General features: G+C 45.0%; 1 protein-coding gene across 3 annotated transcripts in view; it reads right to left on the bottom strand.

Annotated features, from left to right (window-relative positions):
- col12a1b (collagen, type XII, alpha 1b) overlaps positions 1–21,498 on the bottom strand; it is a 129,741-nt gene that overhangs the window by 97,875 nt on the left and 10,368 nt on the right. For all 3 annotated transcript variants that reach the window (XM_055232175.1, XM_055232173.1, XM_055232174.1), the window contains exons 3-12: positions 19,304–19,420; positions 19,029–19,172; positions 17,170–17,229; positions 12,519–12,788; positions 9,811–9,975; positions 5,691–5,864; positions 5,219–5,509; positions 3,703–3,908; positions 2,241–2,483; positions 1,901–2,054 (exon numbers count right to left, since the gene is read on the bottom strand). In XM_055232175.1, coding sequence (XP_055088150.1) covers positions 1,901–2,054; positions 2,241–2,483; positions 3,703–3,908; positions 5,219–5,509; positions 5,691–5,864; positions 9,811–9,975; positions 12,519–12,788; positions 17,170–17,229; positions 19,029–19,172; positions 19,304–19,420 — 1,824 coding nt within the window. The remainder of the gene's footprint in view (positions 1–1,900; positions 2,055–2,240; positions 2,484–3,702; positions 3,909–5,218; positions 5,510–5,690; positions 5,865–9,810; positions 9,976–12,518; positions 12,789–17,169; positions 17,230–19,028; positions 19,173–19,303; positions 19,421–21,498) is intronic.

Genomic DNA, 21,498 nt, shown 5'->3' with positions numbered 1-21,498 from the left:
GTCAGAGGTACTACAGATGGAGCCATGTTTGTGTTGGAGTATCAGCTGCTGTGATAACACCTGAGCCGAGGTCACGCTGCTCAGGGTCAGGAAATGAACAGGGGTCAGAGGTCACAGGTCAGGAGTGAAATACAGATGTGTAAATAACAGATGAAGTCCTAGAGGAAGACCAATAGAGGAGGGCTACTTCTACTACTTGCATGAACCAGGACTGAACCAGGACTAAACCAAGACTGGACCAGCACTAAACCAGCACTGGAACAGTACTGAACCAGGATTAAAACAGGACTGAAACAGGGTTGAACCAGGACTATAGCTAGACTATCCAGTTTCCCTTTGGAGATAACTAAGATAATTCAAACCTTCTGAAGACCCACTGACCTACATTCACCACAGCAGTTCATGGAATATAAGACAGAAAATAACATCAGATAAGCCTCAGCTAGAACATGTTTGAGTCCTGGTTTAGAACTGCTTCATTCCTGGTTGAGTCCTGGTTTAGTACTGGTCTAGTCCTGGTTCAGTCCTGAGTAAGTCCCTGATCTAGTTTAGGTCTAGTCTTGGTCTAGTCCTGGTCTCTTCCTGGTCCAGTCCTGGTGTCTTTCTGGTCCAGTCCTGGTCTCTTCATGGTCCAGTCCTGGTTTGTTCCTGGTTTGTTCCTGGTTTCTTCCCAGTTCCAGTCCTGGTCTCTTCCTGGTCCAGTCCTGGTCTCTTCCTGGTCCAGTCCTGGTCTCTTACTTGTCCAGTCCTGGTCTCTTTCTGGTCCAGTCCTGGTCCAGTCCTGGTCTCTCAGCTGCTGTGCATTAGGGGCTAAACACATTCCCCACATGTTTCTGCCTCTCCTGATTTTCAAGGACACACTTTGGATCAGTTCTGACACAGGACTTTGCTCTGCTCAGACTTTTGTCTCTGTGAACTCACTTTGCCATAACTCATCTTCCTGTCCAAGTTAGGGCCTATCCACATGAAAAAAAACTACCACAAAGTTCAGCGTCTTCTGTCAGTTTAAATAAACAAAAGTCAAATGATTTTTTTCGCAATAAAGTGGAGCCATGATTCAAGCCCAAAGATGTGAGAGTCAACAAAGGACTTTAAGACAGAAGATTAACATGACGAGTTTGTGGAGCTGATCCCAAAATAATAATGAGAAGATTCAACATTTGTGGAGCAGAAGTTCGGGGAATTCATTCAAAAACAGTGACTCTCCCATAGAGCCAGGCCCTTAATATAATTAATATTTGTAAGTAGTACTCCCTTAGGTGTATGCTACTGTGCTCTGTTGTTCATTAGGAATGAGGCACTCTTTTGTACTTGGGGGTATTGCACTTCTGTGAGGTATTAACTATAGCACATAACATATTTAGATCAACAGCTAACCTTTTGTTGTTTTGTTTTAAAAATGCAATTTTCAACAAAAAACATCTCATTAACATGTTTTATGAGTTTCACTTTCATTTTGACACTCTGAGTCCCCCTGCCTTTGCTCCTTGTTCCATTTGCTCTCTGAGCTAGATCACTCTTCCTTCAGAGCACTATCATGTTTGTCAAATTGTTGTGTACAGTTTTGTTTCATCCTTTTGTTTATTTATGGAGAACTATCATGTGGGAGATTGGGTGATGTAGCCTTGCACAGGCTCGTACCATAAGGAGGATTCGAACAGGGCCCAAGAGAGATCGCTGCATTACTCAAACATACATGGATGACATTTAAAACCTCTTCAGGCATGTTTTTGATGTGGGAACATGGGAGAAAGCACCAAAAAAGAACACCTCCTCCCATAATACCTCCTTTTTAAGGTCCAGTCTGTGGTAATCTCTTACTGGTACTCTGGCGGTGCACTTTAGGCTGTGGTACTCTGATGTACTCTCTTATATATTAGAGGCAGTCTGGGGTACTCACGTTGCTGCTGGATCCGGCTCAGCTCCTGCTCGATCCTCAGGCAGATGGACTGGGTCAGTTCTCTGGAGATCTTCTGAAATGCGTCGAAGTCCTCCACCTCAAACACGTGAGTCTGAGGAGGGTCACTCGCTATGGCCTCCAGCTCACTGCGTACCTGCAAGAGACTGATTATAGACCAGGTCTACACTAGGATTGAACCAGAACTAAACCAGCTCTGAACCAGAACTACACCAGGACTAAAGCAGGACTAAAGGAGGAGTATAGGAGGACTAAACCAGCACTAAACCAGGACTAAACCAGGTCTAAAACAAGACTAAACCAGGACCGAACCAGTTCTCACCGCTTCTTTGACTCCAACAGCAAACACTTCAACATCGTCGGCGCGCAGTTTGGAGGCAGAATCTCTGAAGGCGTCGGACGACTTCCCATCGGTGATGAGGATGGTAACTGTGGGGACCTGTGCTCTGGCGCCTCTACTGGCCTGGAGGACTCTATCACGGACATACGTGAGCGCACGCCCTGTGTTTGTGGAGCCGCCGCGGTACGGGAATGTGCGGATCGCTCTGAGCACCGAGTCCAAGTCCTGGGTCACAGAGAGAGAGAGAGGGAGATGGGTAGAGCAAGGAAGAAAGAGAGAGGGAGGGAGAGAGGGGGAGTGCGGAGGGTAGAGAGAGGGAGGGGAAGAGAGAGGGGGGGAGACAGAGGGAGAAAGAGAGAAGGAGAGGGAGAAAGAGGGAAGGGGAGAGAGAGGGAGGAGGAGGGGGGGCACAGAGGGTAGAGAGAGGGAGGGAAAGAGAGAGAGGGGAGAGAGAGGGAGGAAAGAGAGCGGGAGGGGGGTAGACAGAGGGAGAAAGAGAGGGAGGGGTAGAGAGAAGGGGGGAGAGGGAGAAAGAGAGAGAGGGACGGAGAGGGATAGAGAGAGGGAGGAGGGAGAGAGAGATGGGGAAAGAGAGAGGGAGAGGGGGAACAGAGAGCGAGGGGGAGGAGGATAGAGAGAGGGGGGGGCAGAGAGAGGGAGAGGAGGGCATAGAGGGAGGGAGAGAGGAAACAGCAGCAATAAGAACATGCTCAAGACACTTTTCAGATACTAAAGATGGATCTGTTTACAGTGTTAGGGATGACCTTGGTTTTTTTAGTTTGGTCTTTTGGTTTTGGCCCTTACAGCCCACTTAAACTTCTGCTGTTATGAAATTCTCAAGAATCCATTGTGCAGCTCCCCCCGTTGGTTCTCAACTTTTGGTGTGGAGCAGAAAGTGTGTATTTTCTGGATATAAATGCAGTTCTGGCTTCATACACACAAAGATTGTCTGAACATGGATTAAATCACCAAAGCTTTGAGCTCCAGCCAGCAGTTATAGCGGCTAATCTGCAACCCAGGACTATATTTGAAAATCTGAGCATGAAACCAAAGAGCCAATCAGGAGGCTGTTGAAGGTGCTCAGGATGGGCACTTAGGAATGCTGTCAATCAAACCTGTTGCTGATGCTATCAGGGATGGCCTTGCCGAAACAAGGCGCCTGATTGGTCTGTTATTAATGTTCATATCTTGATTTATGGCCAAAATAGTGAAATAAAAATATCAGGATCATAGAGCGGGTTAATGCAAACATTTTAAGGTCCGAATGACGAGTCTGACAGCAGCAGTTACAGAGAGAGGGGACATGCTTTTTACATAGAAAGTGATTTGGAGTTGAATGAGTTGAATTATGCCCATCCTCACTTCCTGTTTTGTACCCGGCGGCTAGTGGGTTAGCTCTGTCCAGAGATGTGTACAGTCTATGGTTGAGTCTGACCGTTAGTACCTGGTGCGTGTTGAGGTAGAACTCGGGGTGCGGGTCTCGACTGTACTGGACCAGGCTGATCTGGACTTTGTCGGGTCCGATGTCGAAGGTCTTGACCAGGATTTCAAGAAATGCTCGGACTTTGGCAAAGTTTGAAGGACCAATGCTGTAGGAGCCGTCCACTAGGAGAACCACGTCAGCCTGAACGTCCACACCCAAAGAACACTCTGAGAGGGGGAGGGGGGGAGATAAAGATAAGACTTTATTCTCTCTAAGTGAAGAAATTAGTCTTGGACATCAGGGTCATAATGAAAATAGACATCATCCAAACACAAGTTCACGCAAGGTACAGGACTCAAAACATTCCACTGACCGAGCGCTACACAGTCCACAGAAGAGGAAAGGCATTACCCATACTCACAACACACAAACATCACACATACATCACACAAACTTCACACAAACATCACACAAACATTACACATACATCACACAAACATCACACAAACATCACGCAAACATCATACAAACATCACACATACATCACGCAAACATCATACAAACATCACACATACATCACGCAAACATAACAAAAACATCACACAAACATCACGCAAACATCACACATACATCACACAAACTTCACACAAACATCGCACAAACATTACACAAACATCACGCAAACATCATACAAACATCACACAAACATCATACAAACATCACACATACATCACGCAAACATCACACAAACATCACACGAACATCACACAAACATCACACAAACATCTCACATACATCACGCAAACATCATACAAACATCACACAAACATCACGCAAACATCATACAAACATCACACAAACATCATACAAACATCACACATACATCACGCAAACATCACACAAACATCACACGAACATCACACAAACATCACACAAACATCTCACATACATCACGCAAACATCATACAAACATCACACAAACATCACGCAAACATCATACAAACATCACACAAACATCATACAAACATCATACAAACATCACACATGCATCACGCAAACATAACACAAACATCACACGAACATCACACAAACATCACGCAAACATCATACAAACATCACACATACATCACGCAAACATCATACAAACATCACAAAAACATCACACAAACATCACGCAAACATCACACAAACGTCATACAAACGTCACACAGTCTCTTCATGGCCTGAAAGTCCTGCTCCTCTCATGGGCGAAGATGCCAGTCCTGGCTCAGTCGTGGTTCAGTTGTGGTTCAGTCCTGGCTCAGTCCTGGCTCAGTCCTGGCTCAGTCCTGGCTCAGTCCTGGTTCAGTCGTGGTTCAGTCCTGGCCCAGTCCTGGTTCAGTCCTGGTTCAGTCCTGGTTCAGTCGTGGTTCAGTCCTGGTTTAGTCCTGGTTTAGTCCTGGCTCAGTCCTGGTTCAGTCGTGGTTTAGTCCTGGCCCAGTCTTGGCCCAGTCCTGGCTCAGTTCTGGTTCAGTCCTGGCTCAGTCCTGGTTCTTACCCATGGACACTTGCAGAGGCAGCGTCACCGCAGAGGCTGAGGTGTGTTCGCTGGCCGTCAGATCTTTGAGTGCATACAGGAAGACATTATAGACTGTCTGTGGGGTCAGGTCCTTCACCAGGGCAGAGGTCGTCTGAGAGGTCACGTACAGCTCCTGTCTGTTGCCCTCGCTGGACAGAGGGATCACTTGCAGCCTGTAGCCGCTGACATCAGAGGAAGATGGGTCCCAGCGGAGACGCAGAGACTTGGACAAAACCTCCACAATGTCCAGGTTCTTGGCTGGCTCAACCACTAACAGAAATAATCAGGGTCAACATCTGTGGGTCCCAACCTCTGACACTATAATGACTTGAAGCACATCTGAACCTGCTCCATAGTACTGTGTTTTATAATGTTTGAGTGATAGACTGTATAAAGAGGTGGACTATAAGCCTGCTGATTATGTTAGGTGATGCTAGGCTAACAAACCCACCTTCGAAGCCGCTGGCGAGAGCACTGAGCTGCTCCTCCACTCCAGCGCAGATGTTCAAGATCAGGTTCCTCTGGATGCTCCTCAAGTTTTCATAAGAAGAGACACTGAAGATGTGGTTCTGGTGAGGAGAGGAGGCCATCTGCATCATCTGAGCTTCATCTGCTCCCTGCACACCTGAGAGAACGACCAGGGTTAGACCAGGGTTACATCAGGGTTAGACCGGGGTTACATCAGGGTTAGACCGGGGTTAGTTCAGGGTTAGACCAGGGTTAGATCAGGGTCAAACCGGGGTTAGTTCAGGATTAGACCAGGGTTAGATTAGGGTTAGACCAGGGTTAGACCAGCATTAGTCCGGGGTTAGACCAGGGATAGACCAGGATTAGACCAGGGTTAGACCAGGATTAGACAAGGGTTAGATTAGGGTTAGACCAGGTTAGACCAGCATTAGTCCGGGGTTAGACCAGGGTTAGATCAGGGTTAGACCAGGGTTAGATCAGGGTTAGATCAGGGTTAGACCAGGGTTAGATCAGGGTTAGATCAGGGTTAGACCAGGGTTAGACCAGCGTTAGTCCGGGGTTGGACCAGGGTTAGACCAGCGTTAGACCAGCGTTAGACCGGCGTTAGACCAGCGTTAGACCGGCGTTAGACCAGCGTTAGACCGGGGTTAGACCGAGGTTAGACAGGATTAGACCAGGTTTAGACTAGCATTAGACCAGGGTTAGACTAGGGTTCGACCGGGGTTAGACCAGGGTTAGACCGGGGTTAGACCGGGGTTAGACCGGGGTTAGACCGGGGTTAGACCAGGGTTAGACCGGGGTTAGACCGGGGTTAGACCAGGGTTAGACCGGGGTCAGACCAGGTTTAGACCAGGGTTAGACCAGCGTTAGACTGGCGTTAGACCGGCGTTAGACCAGCATTAGACCGGCGTTAGACCAGCGTTAGACTGGGGTTAGACCGAGGTTAGACCAGGATTAGACCAGCGTTAGACCAGGGTTAGACTAGGGTTAGACCAGGGTTAGACCGGGGTCAGACCAGGTTTAGACCAGGGTCAGACCAGGTTTAGACCAGGGTTAGACCAGGGTTAGACTGGGGTTAGACCGGGGTTAGACCAGGGTTAGATCTGGTTTAAACTGGGGTTAGACCAGGGTCAGACCGGGGATTAGACTCGGTTTAGACCAGCTTTACACCACAGTTAGCCCGGGTTAGACCAGGCTACTAAAACCAGGTTAAGATTGGCACATATATATATATATATATATATATATATATATATATATATATATATATATATATATATATATATAAGAAATGACTCTTTCCTGAATATGTGTATAATGATGTGTCTCTGTATAGTATATAAAACACATAGACTAGTATACACACATTGACCACTATGAACCTACGGCACACTGAGGATTACACATATAACACACGGAATAGAACACAAAGTACAACATTTAATGTAGAAAATCACTGTATAGTGTCTAAAGAAAGAGAGGTTATATTTTCATTGTGGTATCAGAATCAGTATCGAGTATCGAGTCTAATCCTTAGTATCAAAATCAAGTTTGAAATCGTTAACGCTATAAAGTGTTCAGGAAAGGTCCAATTTTGTCTTGAAGTTTTTTGAGCATTGATACTTGTTCAAATGAGTATCTCTTTTTGATACTAGTTTTGGTATGATTGAATTTTTGATACTTTTGACAAACCTAATCGTGGTAAGGCCTGGACTAAACCCAGTCTAAACCAGGTCTATACCATCAGAAGTGTGAAATGTAATAATCCTTCACAGTGATTCGAGTTTAGGAAAGTCTGGCTCAGATGAGCAACTTTTATTAAAACCACAAAGTTTTTCCAAAGTCGTTTAAAGTAAATCTGAAGTCTGGAAACTGTGACGAACAACGGCCATAAACCCAGAGACTGAGACGTGTAGAACAGCAAAGACTGAATCATGTCTCCGAGATCTTATGAGGGTTTAGACCTGGTTTAGACCTGGTTTAGAACTGGTTTAGACCTGGTTTAGAACTGGTTTAGAACTGGTTTAGACCTGGTTTAGTTTCTGTTCTGTGATGAAATTTGAGCTGCAGAAGGTGGAATTCTGAACTCGTATGACTCAATGAGACATAGACTCATGACTTAACTGTTACATTCTGTTTTTTATTTATTTATTACTCATTCGTACATTTTGAAAACTTTTGGTGGATAAACCTACTTCATGGTTTGATTTCAATATAATTGTTTTTCATCTATATTTATCTCAGCAATATATAGCCCTGGTGTTGATATGGTTTGGACCTGGTTTAGACCTGGTTTAGACCAGGTTTGGACCTGGTCCGACTTAAGTCCAATCAACCATACGTGGTCCAAACCCAGACCTGGTCCTGTTGTAATCCTCGTGCTGCGTTCCAGTTCTTGTGTTTGAAGTCGTCTCATGTTTCCATTCTTTTGTGATGAGTAAATGTGATCGTTCTCAGCTGAGTCCAACAATTTTACACTTTTATATAAACCAGGACCAAACCAGGACTAAACCAGGATTAAACCAGGATTAAACCAGGGAAAAACTGGGATTAAACCAGGATTAAACCAGGACTAAACCAGGATTATACCAGGATTAAACCAGGACCAAACCAGGATTAAACCAGGATTACACCAGAACTAAACCAGGACTGAACCAAGACTAAACCAGGCTTAAACCAGGACTAAACAGGACTAAACCACGAATAATCATATAGGAGGAAAGGAGGGCATCTCACACATAGGGATAAAGAAAGGTGGAAGAGCATCTGACACGTAGAGATAAAGGAGGACGGGAGGGCATCTGACACACTTGTTTATTTTGACAAAGTGGAAAGTGGGAGTCAGCTCCATAAAACCTGCCTTCACTCGCTCCATCAGGAATCCAGTGTTTGTGTGACATCATCAGATAATACTGCTATTTTTACTACTGTTAGTACAGCTACTGCTTCTGCTGTCAGCAGCATACCTGCTACTGCTACAACTAATACTATCTGCCAGTACCAATATCATATCAGTGATATTGAAAGAGGGGGTATTTGACTTCTTTGGGGTACTAAAGAGGGGGTATTTACTTTTATGGGGTATTAAAGAGGGGGTATTTACTTCTATGGGGCATTAAAGAGGACGTAATTACTTTTATGGGGTATTAAAGAGGGGGTATTTACTTCTTTCTATGGGATATTAAAGAGGGGGTATTTACTTCTTTCTATGAGATATTAAAGAGGGGGTATTTGACTTCTATGGGGTATTAAAGAGGAGATATTTACTTCTATGGGGTATTAAAGAGGAGATATTCACTTCTATGGGGGTATTAAAGAGGGGGTATTTACTTCTATGGGGCATTAAAGAGGACGTAATTACTTTTATGGGATATTAAAGAGGGGGTATTTACTTCTTTCTATTGGATATTAAAGAGGGCGTATTTGACTTCTATGGGGTATTAAAGAGGAGATATTTACTTCTATGGGGTATTAAAGAGGAGATATTCACTTCTATGGGGTATTAAAGAGGAGATATTTACTTCTATGGGGTATTAAAGAGGGGTATTTACTTCTATGGGGTATTAAAGAGGAGATATTCACTTCTATGGGGTATTAAAGAGGAGATATTTACTTCTATGGGGTATTAAAGAGGGGTATTTACTTCTATGGGGTATTAAAGAGGGGGAATTTACTTTTATGTTTTAACTGTAACATAACACATTTAGATCACCATGTTAACTTTTATTGTTATGAAAATGCTAAATTCCCCTAAATATATTAATGTTCAATAAGTTTCACTTTGGTTTTTGACTCTCTGACTCTCCCCTCTCCCTTTGCTCTCTGTGCAAAGTCACTCCCCCTTCAACTACTGCACATCACATCAAGTTTGTCAAGTTGCTGTGTACAGTTTTGTATTATGTTTCTGTATATTTATGGAGAATTGTCATGTGGGAGCATGGGTAGGCTTGTGGGCGGAGCCTTGTACAGGAGGGATTGAATAAGGCAAGACATGCGTGGATGACGTGTAAACCCTCTTCCGAGATGTCTTTGATGAGCATGGAAAAGTACATTCAACGTAAAACTTCCAGGCAGGTCTAAACCAGGACTTGAAGACAACTTACCAAGTACAAAGATCTCCACTCCTCGGTTCTTCAGAGCCTGGGCTTCATCTTGGACTTGGGTTTTACTGGGCCTTTCTGTGACCAGGACCAAGACTTTGGGAAATCCAGACCGAGACCCAGACTCAGGCCTGAAAGAGTTCAGGCGAGCGAAAAGCAGAGCCGCTCCTGAAGGGAGAAAAAAAGGATCACATCAATGCTACTACTACTGCTGCTGCTACTACTACTACTGCTACTGCTACTGCTACTACTACTACTACTGCTGCTACTACTACTACTACTGCTACTGCTACTACTACTACTACTACTGCTGCTACTACTACTACTACTGCTACTGCTACTACTACTACTACTGCTGCTACTACTACTACTATTGCTGCTACTACTACTACTACTGCTACTGCTACTACTACTACTAAAACTACTACTACTATTACTAGTACAACTACTACCGCTGCTACTGCTGCTACTAGCACCACTACTACTACTGACCCAGCCTCAGATAAGCGGAAGAAATTTAAAGGATATTTCATCGTAAGGTACAATGTATTCAATTGATTCTTTGCAGTGACATCATGTTTGGGGTGTGTACAATAGAATGTTCAGCAGTTACCATGGTGACACAATCCACACATTAGGTAACTGTCATAAACGTTTAAAGATTAAGTCTGAAAACTCCAGAAAAAATAGAAAATGGATTTATGCACATTTCCATTTTCCTGAGATCAAACCGAGTGTTCATGATCCTGTTTGTGACTGTAATGTTATTTGAGAGGGAACAAATTTGCTAACCTCTTGTAGTTCAGCTAAGTCAGTTCTTGATGGTGAGATTGTGTTAAAACAAAACTCAGATTAACCCTCCGTGAACCGCCACATTAATGTGGTGGAGGGGTTTGAGCACCCAAATGATCCTCGGAGCTATGTTGTCAGGAGCTCCATGCCCCTGGTAGGGTCACCCATGGCAAACAGGTCCAGGGGGACAAGTCAGACTAAGAGCGGTTCAGAAGCCCTTTAGGACGAGTGTACAAGCAAGATTCGCTATGTCGCCCGGGCCGGCGTCAACGGGGCCCTACCCTAGAGCCAGGCCTGGGGTGAGTGCTCGAGAGCGAGCTCCTGCTGGCCAGGCCTTACCCCACGGGGCCCGGCCAGGCTCAGCCTGAAGGAGCGACATGAGGCTGTCCTCATGTGGACCCACCACCCGCGAGAGATCTGGGCGGCAGTCAAAGGCGGGGGCCACGGCGACCAGATCTCAAAATATGGAGACTAGCTCTGGGGACAAGGAATGTCACCTCACTGGGGGAGAGGAGCCTGAGCTTGTGCGGGAGGTTGAGCGTTACCGACTAGATATAGTCTCATTGCCCCACAGCTCAGCCACCACGTGTTGGAGTTCACCCCGGTGAACGAGAGGGTCCTGTCCCTGTGCCTTCAGGTTGGGGACAGGTCTCTCACTGTTGTGTCGGCCTACGGGCCAAACACCAGTGCAAAGTACCCAGCCTTCTTGGAGTCCCTGGGAGGGGTACCACCATGTTCGAGCACATGACAACAAAGTCGATGATCAACTTTGTTGTTGTGTCTGTGTTTGCATTGCCGGCAGTGAGTCAGACCTGTTCCCGGTGCATGTTGGGCTCCGCCATGGCTGCCCTTTGTCGCCGGTTCTGTTCATTATATTTATGGACAGAATTTCTAGGCGCAGCCAGGGGCTGGAGGGGGTCCGGTTTGGCGACTATAGGATCTCACCTGCTGTTTGCAGATGATGTTCTCTTGATGGCTTCATCGAGCCAGGACCTGCAGCAGGCAGTGAGGCTGTTTACAGCCGAGTGTGAAGTGGCTGGGATGAGAATCAGCTCCTCCAAATCCGAGGCCATGGTTCTCAATCAGAAAAAGGTGTATTGCCCTCTCCGGGTGGGTGGAGAGTCTCTGCCTCAATTGGAGGAGTTCAAGTATCTCAGGGTCTTGTTCACGAGTGAGGGAAGGATGGAGTGTGAGAATGACAGGCGGATCAATGCAGCATCTGCAGTGATGCGGTCACTGTATCGGTCAGTTGTGGTAAAGAAGGAACTGAGTCGAAAAGCAAAGCTCTCAGTTTACCTTCCTGTCCTCACCTATAGTCATGAGCTCTGAGTAATGACCGAAAGGACAAGATTGCGGATACAAGCGGTCGAAATGGGTATCCTCCGCTGGGTGGCTGGGCACTCCCTTAGAGATAGAGTGAGGAGTTCGGTCACACGGAGGAGCTTGGAGTAGAGCAGCTGCTCCTACGCGTCAAGAGGAGCCAGCTGAGGTAGCTCGGACATCTGCTCAGGATACCTCCTGGAGGCCTCCCTAGGAGATATTCCAGGCATGTCCCACCGGGAGGAGGCCCCGGCGAAGACCCAGGACACGCTGGAGGGGCTATGTCTCTCAGCTGGCCTGGGAACGCCTTGGGGTCCCACCAGAGGAGCTGGAGGATGTGTCTGGGGTGAGGGAAGTCTGAGATTCCCTGCTTAGACTGCTGTCCCTGTGAACCGACCCCGGATAAGAAGAAAGAAGAAAATGGATGGATGGACGAATGGATAGAAAACTTAGATTAAGGCTAACTTGAATAACAGAGCTTCAGAAAAAGTAGAGCCTCCAGTTAGCTTCACACCCCAGGGAATGTTGATGACATTGGCTGCAAAGCACCTTTTGGGAAATCTGTCTCTTTTCCCCATCTGGGAGTATGATATCCTCACCTGTGCGCGCCTGTTTTCCGAGTCCACGTGGAGCCAAGCGAGCGATGGCGGCTTTGACGGCAGGGAGGGTCATGTGATCGCTCAGGCTGAACTCGGCGTTTTGGCGGTAAGCAAAAGAGGCCACGCTCACTCGCGTCTGCTCCGGTCCAATGGTGAAGGCGGCGGCAATGGCGGTGAACAGCGACTTCACATGTTGAAGTTTGGTCTGGTCTGGACCCTGAGAAATGTCGAGCATCAGGACCAGGTCAACTGCTGCACCCGCTGAGCATTCTGGGAGAAACATGTGACATGGTTACCACGGAAACACATTACAACAGAGACACATTATCAAACACACTCACAAATACATTTATCACAATACACCTAGGAGTGAACATTAACTGCAGTAGTTAGAAAGGTGGGTGATTTATTGTCTGACATCACACTGGGGGGTTGCATGTATGTCTCTGGAAAAATACTGAATAGTTACCATGGTGATAAAATGCACACATTAGCAAACACTGCCAAAAAAAAGTCTTAAGACTCAAGAAAAAATACAAAATGGATTTAAACAAGACTTTTTCAGGAGCCTGTGAAAACTGTTGGGTAATATTAATGCTAATGCAAGCTTGTGACTGTAATGTTATTTGAGAGGGACTTGTTTAACAGCACAAATCATATCACCTTTTGTAGTTCCAACAAGTCAGTTCTTTATGGTCAGATTGTGTTAAAACAAAGCTCACTCTAACTTGAGTAACAGCGATTCAGACAGAGCAGAGCCTCCAGTTAGCATCACATCCCCGGGGAATGTTGATTCTTGAAGCTCACAGTGTGATTGTTGTTTGTTTGTCTGGCGTCTTCTCTGGTTGTAATGATCAGATAATCATCAGAGCACAACATGTGTTCTGCTCTGTTTAACACTTCCTCCATGTGTTCAGCATTAGACCTGCTAAACCAGGACTAAACCAGGACCAGACACGGACTAAACCAGGACCAGACCAGAACCAGGACTAAACCAGGACCAGACACGGACTAAACCAGGACCAGACCAGAACCACGACTAAACCAGAACCAGACACGGACTAAACCAGGACCAGACACGGACTAAACCAGGACCAAACCAGGACCAGACAAGAACCAGGACTAAACCAGGACCAGACATGGACTAAACCAGAACCAGACCAGAACCAGGACTAAACAAGGACCAGACCCGGACTAAAGCAGGACCAGACCAGAACCAGGACTAAACCAGGACCAGACACGGACCAAACCAGGACCAGACCAGAACCACGACTAAACCAAGACTAGACCCGGACTAAACCAGGACCAGACCAGAACCAGTACTAAACCAGGACCAGACACGAACTAAACCAGAACCAAGACTAAACCAGGACCAGACCTGGATTAAACCAGGACCAGAACCAGGACTAAACCAGGACCAGACATGGACTAAACCAGGACCAAACCAAGACCAGACAGGGACTGAACCAGGACCAGTCCAGAACCAGGACTAAACCAGAACCAGACAGGGACTAAACCAGGACCAGACCAGAACCAGGATCAGACCAGAACCAGGACAAAACCTGAACCAGACACGAACTAAACCAGGACAAGACCTGAACTAAGCCAGGACCAGACCAGAACCAGGGCGGGACAGGGACTAAACCAGGACTAAACCAGGACCAGACCAGAACCAGGACTAAACCAGAACAAATGCAGGGGTAGACCTCAGTTAAACCGGGACCAGATAAGGACTCTCTTCTGGTCTCATTCTCCCTCTCTTGTCTACACACATTCCTCCTTTAACGATTCATTTATTTCCCGGTTTCTGAATCAGAGGGAAACACTTCAGTCTCAAAAGTCCAGGGCCAAAACACGAGTCATACAGACCCCCAGGAGGACTCAAGAGTAAACCGAGACCCTGGACTAAACCCAAAATCCTGGAGCTACTTCTGCAGAACCAAAGACTCAGAACCAAGGACCTGGAGCCAGTAGCAAAGGACCTAATCCAGCCCCAGATCTGGACCAAGACCATGGACTAAATCCAAAATCCTAAAGACTTAGATCTGGAACAGCACCAGACCAGAACTAAACCAAGACCTGGACTAAACTAGGACTAAAACAAGACCTAGACTAAACCAGGATTACACCAAGCCCTGGATTCAAACCCAGTTCCTAGACTCATTTCCACAGAGTCCCAAGTCTCAGACCTGGATCAAGACCAGGGACTGAATCCAAAATCCTGAAGCCATTTTTGTACAACTCTAAGACTCAGATCTGGAACAGCACCAGACCTGAAACCAGACACCAGGACTAAACCAGGACTAAATCAGGACAAAGCCAGGACTAAACCAGAAACAACAGAATTAAACTAGGACTAAACCAGGACTAAACCAGAAAAAAACAGAACTAAACTAGGACTAAACCAGGACTAAACCAGAAAAAAACAGAACTAAACTAGGACTAAACCAGAAAAAACAGAACTAAACTAGGACTAAACCAGGACTAAACCAGAAAAAACAGAACTAAACTAGGACTAAACCAGGACTAAACCAGAAAAAAAGAACTAAACCAGGACTAAACTAGAACTAAATCAGAACTAAACCAGAAACCAGGACTAAACCAGAACTAAACTAGGACTAAACCAGAACTAAACCAGGACTAAACAAGGACTAAACCGGAACTAAACCGGGACTAAAACGGGACTAAACCGGTACTAAACCAGGATTAAACCGGAACTAAACTGGGACTAAACCAGGGCTAAACTGGGACTAAACCAGGACTAAACCGAGACTAAACCAGAAAAAACAGAACTAAACTAGGACTAAACCAGGACTAAACCAGAAAAAACAGAACTAAACTAGGACTAAACCAGGACTAAACCAGAAAAAACAGAACTAAACTAGGACTAAACCAGGACTAAACCAGAAAGAAATATCTAAATCAGAACTAAACCAGGACTAAACCAGAACTAAACTAGGACTAAACCAGAACTAAACCAGGACTAAACGAAACTAAACCGGGACTAAAACGGGACTGAACCAGGAATAAACCGGGACTAAACTGGGACTAAAACTGGACTAAACCGGGACTAAACCGGGACTTAACCAGGACTAAACCAGGGCTAAACTGGGACTAAACCAGGACCAAACCGGGACTAAACCAGAACTAAACCTGAACTAAACCAGAAATAAATCAGAACTAATCCAGGACTAAATCAGGACTAAACCAGGAATAGACCTGAACCTAAACCCAGACTCTGGACTCATTTTCACAGACCCAGGCTCAGACCTGGACCAGAACTGTGGGCCGGACCTCGGCCTGGTCCATGTATAAACCTGGTCCACAGCTGCAGAGGAGGGGCCCACAGAGACTCAGAGTGTTATAGATGTGCTGATGTCACCGGGTTTGACAGGGGCCATTTGAGTCTCTTTAAAACCTGGAAAAGGCCCTTCAGTTTTTAAAGTTCTTTATAAGGAATTTATCAACACGGTTTTAGCTCTGGGCGTGTCCTGTTTTAGCCATGTTTAAGTTCTTTTCCAGTCCAGATTTAGTCCCGGGTTTAGGTCAGTTGAGTAGTAATGGTGTTCATGAGGGCTGGGCTATGTTTTTATTTTTTATTTTATTATTTTTTTATCAATCACGATTTCTGATTGAATTAAGTTTTTTTTTATTTATAAAAAAATAAATAAATAAATAAGCAAAATGTCTTCTAGTTTTCATTTCCTGAACAGAAAGTAGACGTTGAATCAATCCCATTTGTCTGCTCAAACCACATGCTTTTACTGAGAGGACTCTCTAGAGGCTCTAGACCTCTGCATTAAAAAACACCCACTGTAGATTTTTAAAACTATTGATACTTCAACATTCCCTGTGATGTGATGCTAACTGGAGGCACTGCTATGTTTGAAGCTCTGTTACCCAAGCTAGACTTTAATCTGACTTTTCTTTTAACACAATCTGACCAGAAAGAACTGATGTAGTTGGAAGTACAACAGTGTTAAAGTCTCTCACACATAAAATTACAATCACAAACTAGCTAGCATTAGCCAACAGTTTTTCAGAGAGTTTTTGTGTAAAATCAAACTCCTAAACAGGACCATGAAGATTCGTATCGATCGCAGGCTCCTGAAAATGTGCTCTTTAAATACATTTTTCTTGAGTTTTAAGACTTTTTTTTAGACTGTGTTAGCAAATGTGTACTTTGTATCACCATGGTAACTGCTAAACATTCCATTATAGACATATATGCAGTCCCCCCTTCTAGTTGAAAACGATAAAACCATCAAATATAAATAGTTAAAGGTCCTATATGACACAAAAGTGAGTCTTGTGAGCTTTAAGCCATGTTATAGTAACTCTTTATTATTAGTCTCAAAATGCTGTTCCACCTCATGATGTCATTAACTTGAAAACTACCATGTTAGCAGTTGTTAAGTGGCAATTTCAGGCCTGAAATTATTCAAATGATTCTAGTGAAGATGTATGGAGTTTAAAAACACAATGGAGCAATTCCTGTATTACCACATGATGACATCACAAGGTGGAGTGTTTTCTGTTTGAGAGAAGAACTACGTCTAAATATGCAGGGTTTGTGTGTTAAACATGTGTGAATGAAACAGTTGAAAACAATAAAACCATGAAATATAAATAGTTCTATATCTGTACTTACTGACGGCATCTAAAGGGGGCGCTCTCCTGGGGCTCTCTCTGCTGCCTCCGCTGGCCTGCACTGGAACAACAGCAGCACATAAAGAGGATCAGAAGCACGATTAGCCGCTACAGTGAGCCTAAAGAGCACAGCCTCGTGGTTTAACGCTGACCTCTTGTTTGGAGACGTTTGAGAGGTTTAGTTTATGATTTTAAGAGAAAATAAAGATGTGAACGCGTCAGAACAGGCTCCATGCCACTTCACAATCCATCTGTTTAAGAGATCAGTCTGAGAGCTGAGCAGATGATGTCATGTTCACTCAATGTACAATGTTTTTATACCTATCTCAGCTCTGCTACTGAGACTAATACTGCTGCTACTGTTACTAATACTACTGCTACTTCTACTACTGCTACTGGTACTAATGCTACTGCTATTACTGCTACTGGTACTAATGCTACTGCTACTACTGCTACTGGTACTAATACTACTGCTACTACTGCTACTGGTTCTAATACTACTGCTACTACTGCTACTGGTACTAATACTATTGCTACTATGACTACTGCTACCACTGCTACTGCTGCTAATGCGACTGCTACTGTTAGGATAAATAACTGCTTAGCTTTTCTGCATAATCACTGCCATAGTTTATTATTGTATTGCTATAGTTCATTATTGTAACAATCTCATGTGAAGATGAGGACTTTATTACAGCTGTGTGACACAAATATATGTTCAGGACATGTACAAGATATTCTACATCTATCTATATAGCTAATCAAGTAACTAAGTAGGGCAATGACTTATTGATAGGCATGTACTGACTCATGACTCGACACCTTGGACAAGCAAAATATGCTTCAGCAAAATATTCTACTACTAAGACTACTGCTACTTCTACTATTGCTACTACTGCTACTGCTACTACTACTAATACAACTGCTTCTATTACTACTACTACTGCTCCTTTAGCTTCTAATACTGCTAGTACTAGTGGTACTGTAGGTGTCCCTCATGTAAGTTTCATGTCTTGTACTTGGCCTGCGTCGGAGCCAGAGGAATGTGTTTCTCATCTCAGTATTTTCATGTTTCTGTGTCTCTCTTTGATTTTGGTCCAAATATTTCTGAGATAAACAAAAGGAGAGTGGTTCACACACTGTTCTGGTTTGGATGCTCTGATCACAGACAAGCTTCCTCTGTGCCTTTGAGCACTACTTTTTATGTTTATTTATTTATTCATGATTCAGTTCTCAGCTGAGCTTGGGCACAGATCTGGTGGAGTCAAGGACAGTAGAGATGCGTGCTGTACAGTGCGTACTATTAGTGATGTGTTGAGTGGTGATGTCACTACAGACAGTTCCCTTTCAAACGCGTTTAACCACAAACTGTATCAAATAATAATGTAGTAATAATCTATCATAGCATAGGATTAGCAGCGTGTATGTCCCACTAACTGCCGGTCACCGCTAACTCTAGCTTAGCTTAGCCTAGCATAGCTTCTTACCTTGACCTTACACTCTTTCTGTCAGTTAAAACCTTGTTAGTGTAAAATGACTTGCAATCCCTTTTTAATGTAAAAAGGAAAACATTTAAAATGTCCATCTGACTATCCCCTCTCCTCCTCTGACCCTCTGCTCCTCTGACCCTCTTCTCCTCTGACCCTCTCGTCCTCTCCTCTGACCCTCTGCTCCTCTGACCCTCTCCTCCTCTGACCCTCTCCTCCTCTGACCCTCTCCTCATCTGACCCTCTCCTCATCTGACCCTCTCGTCATCTCCTCTGACCCTCTCGTCCTCTCCTCTGACCCTCTCCTCTGCTTCTCTGACCCTCTCGTCCTCTCCTCTGTTGTATGTATGTTGGAGATGGATGGGGGACTAACGTGTGATTTTGCCTGACACCGGTTCACTCTCGTTGGGTCCATTGAAGGCCACAATGGAGACGGAGTAGTCCACGTCTGGAGAGAGGGAAGTCAGGGAGGTGCTGGAGGTTGAGGCTGGTAGGGTCAGCTCCTTAGACTCCTCATCTGGAAGAACACAACAGAACACGTTTACCGTCTCCTCCATCCAAACAGATACACTCTAATATTTATGCACCTTTAGACATGAGGTAGTGGTTAGCTAACAGTTAGTTAACAGTCAGTTAACAGTTTGTTACCTGTATCAGAGGTGACTGTGATCCTGAAGCCCTGGACTCTGGACCTGGGTCTGGCCCAGGACATTTGGACCGAGGACTCGCTCAGGATCTGGAACTTCAGACCAGAAACTGGCTCCACTGTGGACCAGAGACACAGTCAGGACTATACTATTACTGCAACAAGTACTATAATACTACTGCTACTACTGCAAACACACATATTACTGTACTAATACTACTACTACAAGTGACAGTCCAACAGGGACACTTCAGACTGAAGCTCTGTTCTTCTGTTGGAGGAAAAAATGACTCAACATGAAACAGTGAAGAGAGAGGGATGAAGAGGAGGAGAGGGATGAAGAGGAGGAGGACAGAGATGAAGAGGAGGAGGAGAGGGATGAAGAGGAGGAGGACAGAAATGAAGAGGAGGAGGAGAGGGATGAAGAGGAGGAGGACAGAAATGAAGAGGAGGAGGAGAGGGATGAAGAGAAGGAGAGGGATGAAGAGGAGGAGGAGAGGGATGAGGAGGAGAGGGATGAAGAGGAGGAGGAGGAGACGGACGAAGAGAAGGAGGACAGAGATGAAGAGGAGGAGAAGAGGGATGAAGAGGAGGAAGAGAGAGATGAAGAGGAGGAGGAGCCATTTTGAAGAGCATGGCGTCCGTTTGAGCCGAACTCAAAACTGTGTAACATGTGACATTAGAGACAACACAAAGGACAGGGACAGGGCGAGACAACAGACGACCCCACTCCCCGCTCTTGGTGGTCCACTCTGCTGTTGTGTCCTCGGGCAGTACACTTCACCATCTTTGGCCTGTCTGAGTCAGTGTGACGGTGATGAGCGCAGCCACATGCCTGTCAGAATGCCCCGGGGCAGCTGAGGTCGAAGCCTGATCAGGAGGAGGAGGTGTTCTTTTTCAGTTTTAATACCGATTTCGATACCATGGCTTGAAATATGTGCCGATACCAGATAACACCAATGCAAGTATCTGAACAATGTGACTCCAGCCCACATCTGTTTCACTTATAGAATCTCAGTTTATCTTTACACTGAAGCCGTATTTTCAGTGGAACAACAGGTGGAGTATAGCATCCATGCTCCATGTCTTGGTTAATGTTGTGCACTAACCCTGTACAAACGTGTGTAGTATGGCATTCTTTTACCATACTATATCATACCATGCCAGTGCAGAAACTGAAAACATCTCTTTTCTCGTTTAAACAAAAAATGAAATAAGAGCAAACTGATCCATTATGTGGCTGATATTTATCTCTTGTAATGAAAGTAAACAGACGTTCAAACATTCTGAGACTTTCTTGGCAACTACAGCCTGTAAATGACCTGTCTTATTACATCAAAGCAAATTTAGACCAGTGCCCCGCCCACAACTCCAGTATTGGATGGGTGTGTCCCTACAAGCCCCGCCTACAACTCCAGTATTGGATGGGTGTGTCTCTACCTGCCCCGCCCACAATGCCAGTATTGGATGGTGGATGGGTGTGTCCCTATAAGCCCCGCCTTGTTCACAAACAGTCACCATTCACAACCGTACAACGGCTTTCGCTACAACAGATATATACAACATGTACACAGGGAGTTCAGGGACTGTGGGACAGACCGGGTCCTGTGTGAGTGGACATGAGCACATTCAGATCCCTCAAGATACTGATGTGTTGACCTTTGACCTGGTTTATGGTTAATATCTGTGTAATTACTGGGCCTATCCACACGGAAAGAAAAAAAAAACGCAACTCCAGTGTCTTCTGTGTCAAGGATTCAAATATTTTTTTCACTATATCTTCAAAAACTTGAGCGTCGTCAAAGGACTTTAAGACATAAGATTAATATGGCAAGTTTGTGGAGCTGATCCCAAACTAATAATGAGAAGGTTCAACATTTGTAGAGAACAAGTTCGGAGATTTCACCCACAGAGTTCTATAAGGCCCTAGAACATGAATGTGACATGAACAGGAGGAGAGTTCAGGGACTGTGGGACAGACGAGCTCCATGCAGACGCACAGGGGACAGTTGTATTTGAACAACTTCAACAGAGTCTCTCCTGTACCAACAAATACTCAGATACTTCACGCAGATGTTCTTCAGGTTGGGGCTGGACTTTACTAGTTTATCTTTTAAAAAAACATAATCTGCACATAAATATATTCTTCTGGATAAAACTAGATTCACTTCCATATTGAGTTGTGTTTTGTTTCATT

Source organism: Periophthalmus magnuspinnatus, chromosome 24, assembly GCF_009829125.3.
Source record: "Periophthalmus magnuspinnatus isolate fPerMag1 chromosome 24, fPerMag1.2.pri, whole genome shotgun sequence".
Lineage (NCBI taxonomy): Eukaryota > Metazoa > Chordata > Actinopteri > Gobiiformes > Gobiidae > Periophthalmus > Periophthalmus magnuspinnatus.
This window is presented reverse-complemented; position numbering and strand designations above follow the sequence as displayed.